The 9,175-nt window shown below is 33.7% G+C and overlaps 1 protein-coding gene across 1 annotated transcript; it reads right to left on the minus strand.

The window, feature by feature from the left end:
• Positions 1-1,785: 1,785 nt before the first annotated feature.
• On the minus strand, positions 1,786-9,124 carry LOC144850665 (alanine--glyoxylate aminotransferase 2, mitochondrial-like). The gene is made up of 13 exons (XM_078708029.1): positions 8,906-9,124; positions 8,264-8,322; positions 7,966-8,150; positions 7,457-7,580; positions 6,941-7,035; positions 6,117-6,279; positions 5,802-5,930; positions 5,545-5,710; positions 5,013-5,072; positions 4,794-4,882; positions 4,302-4,451; positions 3,975-4,073; positions 1,786-3,643 (listed from the first exon to the last, which is right to left on the minus strand). The coding sequence occupies exons 1-13, from the start codon at positions 8,991-8,993 to the stop codon at positions 3,539-3,541; spliced, it is 1,512 nt and encodes a 503-aa protein (XP_078564155.1). The 5' UTR covers positions 8,994-9,124; the 3' UTR covers positions 1,786-3,538.
• Between the last annotated feature and the right edge of the window lie 51 nt (positions 9,125-9,175).

Raw genomic sequence — 9,175 nt, forward strand, 5'->3', positions numbered from 1 at the left:
ACATACATAGTTGTTTCATGTTTGTAATATACAAACTTATGATGGTTATTTATATCCAAAAATTACCTTTAAAGATAATTGAAAATAAAATATATATCAAATTTGTAAGAAATTTAAGAATATAATTCTTATAATTCATATGATAAAATCAGTAATATATTATGATACTTTCTTTTTTTTTAAATTTTATTTATTTAATTATTTTTGAACAAATTAAAATTAAAAAAAATCATCTATATTGTTATGGATATTAGTAAGTATTAGTAATATCTATATCCACAAATTAACTTCTGCAGATAACTAGAAATTAAATAAATATCAAATTTGTAAGAAATTTAAGAATATAATTCTTATAATTCATATGATAAATTCAGTAATTAATATATTATGATATTTTCTTTTTTTTTTTATTTTTATTTATTGTATAATATTTGAACAAATAAAAAAAAAATCATCCAAATTATTGTTATAGATATCAAGCCTGAAATAAAGTTGAAAAATAAAGGTATTCTAGGTTTGTATCATTATTATTGTCAATTTAAATAAAAACATCACAAGGATACTGTACAATACATGTTTGTAACTTATGATTTGTAACTTATTTGGATTTTTTTCCTGTGATTTCCACACTCATGTGCCTTCCTATTCTTTGCAGAAATAATTTGATAACCATTCACAGCTGTTTTCAATGTATTGAACTGAGTTGGGCAAAAACCACTTCCTCACGCAGTGACCAAATTCCTCTGGTTTAGCACTCCTATTGGGCTCTCCAACACTGGTTAGTTGCATTGGGGTTGCTCATGTTCTGGGGCCCCACTTAAGCTCTGGGGTCTCGGAGTTTAGCCAGTAAGTGCTCATAGACATTATGCCACTGCCCTTACAAAGGCATATGGATATGAAAATACTATTTTCATTTTTTGTGGAATATCTGCCACACATGTCAATGATTTACCTATCAGGACATTCAATAAACAGGTGAAGGCATGTGAAGTACATACAGGACGTGAAGTATACCCTTCAGTGCAAATGACCATTGTTTGTTTGTTGAAGCTATTGCCTACAGATTATTAAGTATAGGAATATATAAATATAGGTCACAATATCATAACATTCTCGAAGGCAAACGACCGCTCCTGTGATTATCAGGACAGTGGAACCGTAATACCTAGCCGTAACATTGGCAAGGGTTCGAGCTTCACTCGCTCCACGGTTCTGGTGGTAGAACAACTCTTCTCGGATATAGACTATAAACTGTAGGTCCAGTGTACACTTCTAGCTCATGTGCACTTTAAAGAACCTAGTAAGTACATCTTTCGAGACGAGTAGGGGGTTACCCCGGTGTACTAGTATACACAGCCACTGTCACACACAGACAGACATCATAACTCATCACCTTGATTGTCAGCATATGCTGTTTAGGGTCACCCTCTATAAATAAGGTTGAATAAAAAAAATATATATCTGATGAGATGTATTGTTTTTTGACATGTAAAAATAGAAAATAGGTCAGAAGGTTTTAACATGCATAAAGTATATCCAGTCATGCTGTCTGGGAAGATTTGAACCTAGCCTTTTCAATGAACCAAAAACCAAAACAATGTGTATGCAACATACAAAAAAGACCTATATTATAAACAGACATAAGAAGATGTATGACTTTAAATACAGAGTTCACAAATATATTTTTGGAATATAAGGAAGTGAGATGAACCCACAAAAGGGGAAAAAAATAATCAAAACAACAGCATATAAAATCTCCCCAAAATAAGAAAAATATTACTACTAGATTCAAACACAATTAGTCTGTTTTTCTGCACCATTTCAAACATGATTTTTATTTAACCAATTATTTTTCTATTACTGTAACAGTAATTTTTATGGCCACACCATTCTTCCCCAGATAAATTACTTTAATTCATTATCATTTAATTAAATTAATTTATATGTATTTCAGTTGTTTAAAGTCATAACCATAATACCTACTAACAGCCTGATAAAACAATTATATATTGTACTTTTAAAAATATAATATTCTTAAACTTTACTATAACAAAATGAAAAGATATATAAATTCATTATAAATGAAAAGGAAAATTACAGGAAAATGACAATGTTGTCGGTAACAGTGGATAGAAATCAATGGAGATACAAAAAAAAAAGCACTGAAAAAAATCAAAACGATAAAGTAAAACAGCCAGGAAAGAAGTGCAGAGCGTATAATATATTAAATAATACTTGATGATGAAAAAGAAATAAAAAGAAACAAAAACTAAAATTGCACTGATATATCGCATAGTATAAAAGTTATACTTGACATTATTATGTGATGTAAAAAGCGTGGCCAAAGATTTTAGGACAAGACGATAATAGCAAATGAAAAATGGAGATAAGTTAATTTGTAGGCCAATTCAAAATGAAATTTAAGATGAAATTGACTAGCAATATGTTTCACACACGGCAGGTTATGACCAGAAACGTAAATATTGTAAGTGGCAGCTAAGCTGACGCAAATGCAATTCGAAAAGTATATACAATTATAAAAAAGCACTTTATTTTAAGGCAAGATTTAGATAATAAAGAAGACCTTTTAGTTCAACAGAGAGCAAAATATTCATGTTTAAAAATGATTAATTAAGTAGTATATCGCTAAATGGCTAAAGATATGGACGGTATATATATGACCTTTGCTACTTATGATACAACTCAATAAAAGTGTAGACAGAACTTTAAATGATAAATCAATTAAAGGGTTGGAGAGACAGTAAAAATCTGTGGGTACCTGACAAGTTGTAGTAAGAGGTATTTATGGCTGTGTTGCAAAATCACCATGTATTATGAAAAAAAAAATCCCCCACCCTACCCAGGACCTTTTAAAAATTGTTAAACTAGTTCTCCGTGCCTACTACCTACTAAATAGGCTACTGCAAATCAAGCATATGAGCAGGATAAAATTGTAGGTTCTAAATGAATGTACATGTTGTCCATATCATGTACAACAAATAAACCCCAAGTTGTTTATCGCCTTCATATGCAAAGTATACCTATAAAATCCCTGCAAAGTATCTCCTAAACTAAAAGTTATATAGTTATATATACTGTATATCAATCTAAATATACCAACATGATTATACAAATATTTTGCACTAAAATATTGGTTTTATACTATTCATTTTTAGAATTCATATGAAAAATACTGCAAGATATTAATAATACTAATTTTGTTTAAAATATGTTTCTGTAAATGGCAGAAAGTTGAACAAAAGTTAATGCTAAAAATAAACAAAATTAAGAAGAGAATTTTGGAAGACATGATTGAGAAACAACGACAAATGGATTGTAATATGAAAACTCATACATGAACTAAAGACAAATATACAAATATTCCATAAGAAACTATAGACATATGAATGTCCGTTATAGAATATCTCGCCTTATATGGCATCTGACAACCATTTGTGTTTATAAAAATTATGGAAAAAAACATCAAATGTTACAAAATACTGTATTATCAAAAAATACTTAACAATGTAGTAATCTTCTACATGTAGGTATCTCTGTGGTGTTCTAGCGCCCTCTTTAGCACGGCTGTACCAAAATCAACATCCTGCCTTGTGATACACATGGGTGGTTTAATTCGCAGCACCTAAAAACAGCACAAACAATGTTTTGTATCAAATTGAACTGGTCATTGATAGACAGGGTTACAACACTCGTTTGGCAAAACCTTTTAAACGTGGTTATACCCAAGATCATTGTGGGTAAAAATTATTGTCATTTCAAGTTACTGGTGCCAAAGTGTGGAATAACCTTCCGATATCATTACAGGAGGCTACCACGTACAAAGAAATAAATGTGGCCGAAATAAATGCGAGGACCAGACAATAAGAGTAATAAAAAAAGACGACACGGACAGGTTACGATAACATGTTTTCTCAGCATGCGATTCCTTACTATACCATGAGACATGTACTTACATTACCATGCAGACCGCCTTTACCAAATAGCACACCAAGGTCCTTGGTACTCTCCCATATGTGACCAACTTCTTCTGGTTGCAGCGGTTTTCTTGAAGCCTATGGTAAATAAATTTCTTTTAAGTAATATTCTGAAAATCCACACTTTAAAAATGACATTAAAACCTAAATTACAAAATATATTAAAATATCCTACAAAAGGGTGAAAATGGTCTGTATATCTGAAATAATTTGAAGACTTGATTTGTTCATATTTGCCTATACTTTATTAATTACTAGATGTTTCTTTTTGTGTCCATAAGTATAATTGAAATGTAGAAAACTGACCTTATCTGCGACTAGCTCAACGCCGATCATCAAGCCTTTGCCGCGGACATCTCCAACAACTTCAAACTCGTCACGAAGCTTTGCCAACTCCAGGAGCATGTACGTGCCAACATCAGCGCAGTTGGCTTGACTTCCGTCTTCATCCATAACCTACAGTATGTCACAAACACATATATGATTAGGTTCACATTGAAAGGTCAATAATTAAAATGTCAGAGTTCATAGGTTATATTTCGATTGTACTCTACAGTACTTACATCAAGAACAGCTGGTCTAACTGCGCACGACATTGGGTTTCCACCAAATGTATGTAGGTTCGCATTCAAAGGTCAATAATTAAAAGGTCAAGGTTCATAGGTTATATTTTGATTGTACTTACATCAAGAACAGCTGATCCAACTGCGCATGACATTGGGTTTCCACCAAATGTATGTAGGTTCGCATTCAAAGGTCAATAATTAAAAGGTCAAGGTTCATAGGTTATGTACTTACATCAAGAACAGCTGATCCAACTGCGCATGACATTGGGTTTCCACCAAATGTATTGAAATGTAAGGCTTGGTGCATCGTCTGGGCAATTTCTAAATATATAAACAACATTAATATTATCAGATTGAATATCAGAGTAATATTTGGTAGTAAAAACTTTGCCTGTGTTGGTGACCTTGCTGACCTTTAACAATATATGCAAGAAGCAATAAGTGGTATTACCTGGCGTTGTTACAACAGCAGCCAATGGAAATCCATTACCCATTCCTTTTGCCATAACAACTAAAACAAGTAAAATAAGATTGTATTAAAATTGAATGAGCTTTTTCGATACCAGGCATCAAAATAAAGAGTTACAAAACCCTGTAAATGATTGTTCATCTGACTCAACCAAGTCAGTGGCATAACGTAGAGACCTCAGGCCCCTGGTTTAGGAACCCTAAGTGGCCCTCCAACACTGGAGGCCTCGCCGTTTTTAGCCTTTTTCGACACATTTTAATGCCTGTTTTTCCTCTGAGCACTTCTCAGGGGCCCTCATAAGCTCCGGGGCCCCTGGTTTTAGACAGTGAGCGCTCATAGCCGTTACACAACTTAACCCAGTGTGGTGGACTTTCGATTTAGGTCAGTACATTGATGGCACCTTCCCAACATCAGGCATAACATTGTACAGTTTGAGTTTAAATTTTAAATAAACCAAATAAGGATTCATTGTTAGAGTTTTCAATGTATTTAAATTACAGTAGTTTTTTATTACCAATATCAGGCATAACATCGTGAGTCTCAAATCCCCAGAAGTGACTGCCCATCCGACCGAACCCAGTTTGTACTTCATCCGAGATGCAAAGACCGCCTTTCGCTCGAGCAAGTGTAAACGCTTCCTTTAAGAAGCCTTTTGGAAACTGAATACCACCAGCAACTCCCTGTCAAATATCAAAATATATACATAGGCAATTGTACTATATACTAGTATTACCATCTACATGCTAAAAAAATTATTTAAATTATTTTTACTTGAATGGACTCTGCTATAACAGCAGCGATCTTCTTTGGTGTGCAGTGTTGGAGGAGGTCATTGACCTGGTCAACGTACATATCTTTGGCAAGGCACTGTCCAGCAACACAGTCACATGACCTGATAGTCTGAAAAAAAATAGTAGGGTACTATCAAATTAAAGGAAAAGTTTAAATTAAAAATTATTATGGCGTACATGCTTAATATAATTGAAATTATAAATCTGTTTACTACTTTCAAAGGTTCATTTGAACACCTAATCAGGGGACACTTTGTTACGAAGGTACCCCTTAATTTGGAATCTACGTAATTACCTGCACTGGAGAATCTCTGCAGTTTTTTCCACCCCATGGGCCTCTAAATGGATCTGCATTCACAGATGTCTGAATTCCTGCGTTCTTTGCAACGTGTGGGAACATCCAGTTACCCATTGCTGTGAAACCCATCAAACTTGATATCATTCCATGGTAGGCACTCCTATGGGAATAAAACAGTAACTATATTATAATACCATACTTGCACTGATAAATTAAGGCCATTTCCGAAAAATCTCTTTGCTTATTTTATTTTGTACCTCCATTGAGATCCAGCCACTTATACCCACAGCATTGTAATTTTTCAGCAATTTGCCTTTGGATTTATAATACCATAAGTATAATTGCACTCATGTTGTGGTGATAGACTGGAATGAACTTCACGATTATTGTTTCAAATGTGTATTATTTAATTTTAAAGAGGAACCTAAATATCAGATCTTTTGGAATGAGGTTATACTCTCTAAAGATGGTTTTATTTTATTTTAAGTCTTTAGGCGCAAGGTTAAAGAATACCAATAGTATATTAGTCACTGTCCTATCAGATGGTGGTAATCCTCCTGACCAGTAACCCCTACTTGTCTTGAATAATAAACTGGGTTATTTAAAGTGCACACATGCAAACTGTGTACACTGGATTTATAGTCCTTATAAGAGAAGACTTGTTCCACCACCAGAAATAGGAGCGAGTCGGCCTCGAACCTATGCTGATTTTATTAGCTCTTTAGGTACGGTAAAAGGTGCCTCTGCTTTAACCACTTGGCCATTTGATCTGCTAATTAATAATAAATTAATAAATAAAAAAAAATTGTAAAATAACATACCTGAGTCCAATTATATCATTAGATTTTGTGTATGCTCTGGCCATAAACATTGCAAGATCATTTGCTTCACTGCCGCTGTTCACAAAGAAACATACCTATACAGAATGTGAACAAAATATTTTGGTCATTTTTTATGGGATATGATCGGTGAGACTGCATGGTAGTCCCAATGGTGTATTGGCTCTGTAGCATGATGATCAGTGGCAGATCCAAGATGTTTTAGTTGGGGGCCTAGGGCCTAAAAAAAGGGAAATGAAAGTGCCAAATGTTCTATATGTTTGGCTATGCTTTCATAATTCTGATATTTCATCTCTGAGTTTACACCTTTTGAAACAGAGTTAACTGACCTCTAGAATAAAGTCATAAACAATGGTTACACAGAGCTCATCGTACCAGAAAAAAAATGTATATATATATATATTTGTGTTGTCTTCTGAGAGTCCCCCTTTCTCTGTATTATGCATATTTATTTCATTATGAATGGAAATAAAGAAAGTCAAGTTGCACAAGACTCACACTTAGTGGTTCTGGAAGACGTTCTGTTAGTTTAACAGCATACTCGTGCACCCTGGGATGCATATAGATATTGGTGGTATGCCACAATAGGTCAAGTTGCTCTTTTAAGACAGCATTCACTTTCCTTGATAACAAAAAAAGAAAGATGTATATGGTTGAGTGGCAAAAATGTTATAATTGTTAGAACTACTGAACTGTGACTTGAACTCTGTCTACACTATCAAACTTTATGTGACAACAAAATGTGATGTGCCCATATGGACTTGATGATGTCATATGTGGGCATATCTGTGCCATATTTTATATCACACTTTTTTGTTAAACTAGTTTGATAGTGTAGACAGAGCTGAATACACATGATTTCAAAAGAGAAATTTTAGGGGGAAAACATTTTTTATTTGAATACAGTACATATTTTGCATATATTTTTACATATACAACAAAATTTATTTACTTAAAACATAATAATTCATGACATTTATACCACATATACAAAAATGTTTACTTACGGATGACAGTGACCCACGCTGACCGTGACGATACCAGCAAAAAGGTCAAGGTATCGCCGACCTGTCTCGTCAAAAAGCCACTGCATATGACCTTGATTAATCAGTACAGGCTTCTTATAATAGGTCATAACATTCAGCGCTGATTTTTCGTTTCTGATTTTTCTAGTTTCTTCATAGCTGGGACCCTATTTTGAAAATTGTAGAATGATAATTAATATGATCTTGCAATCGAAAAGCAAGAAAAGAATGTGGAATGTGAGGGTACAATTCGATATACATCATACAATATAGTTTTTACCTTATATGGTGCTGGCTCAAAGTCACATGGTGGCATATCAGGAAGTCCATTGGATGAAACTGTTTTTAAAAAAGTGTTTAAATAACATTAATTAAAATAGCAGTTTAGGACATTTAGTACTTTACGTTTTATATCCTATATACGATACTATGGCGTATTACTGTACTAAGTTTTCCCAATTGAAAAAAAATCTTATAACAAAATATGCATAGAAATTAATTCTAAACCGCCCAGTCCTATACTGAAATTTAATAAATTAATTTGAAACGATAAGATGAGGAAATCGACTCTTTATTTCTTATATATAGTTTGTATTTCCTCTAGCTGCAACTTGAATCTGATTTCAGTTGCAACTATTTCCTATTTTTAGCTACAAATATTATTATTAATGATTGTCATATGGTGGTAGACAAGTTGCAAATCACAACTAATTATATTATACATGCAACCATGGAGGTATACCTCCATGCTGCAACGTACCCCTATTGCAGAATTGAGATTGCCTAGATTGTACATGTGCAACACCACACGACGGTCAGTCCGATTGGTCGAGTTTGCACACATATACAAGCTACTACTATAGAAAGTCCAGCCAGGGGTCTACTTTTACATAATTAATTGTGTTATTTATGCGAGATTCACCTTCTTTTGAAGTTCTAGCAGCTGTCCCGTAATACCTCGGAATACGTGCAAAACCTGCCCCGCCTAAAACTTTACGAATGGACAACATAGTTATGTACTCCTAGCAAACCGAAGTCCAGGTTTCTATTGAAAATGAATTGGTTTTCCTGTTTAAATGACCGTCTATCTTCCACATACACACTCCGATCCGCTCTGTTGCGCAGAAGGTTGACCTAGTTTTGTTTACCTTTTTTCGCGCAAAAACAAAATAGGTGGCGCTGTTTATCATTG

This window comes from Antedon bifida, chromosome 8 (assembly GCF_963402885.1).
Source record: "Antedon bifida chromosome 8, ecAntBifi1.1, whole genome shotgun sequence".
NCBI classification, from domain to species: domain Eukaryota; kingdom Metazoa; phylum Echinodermata; class Crinoidea; order Comatulida; family Antedonidae; genus Antedon; species Antedon bifida.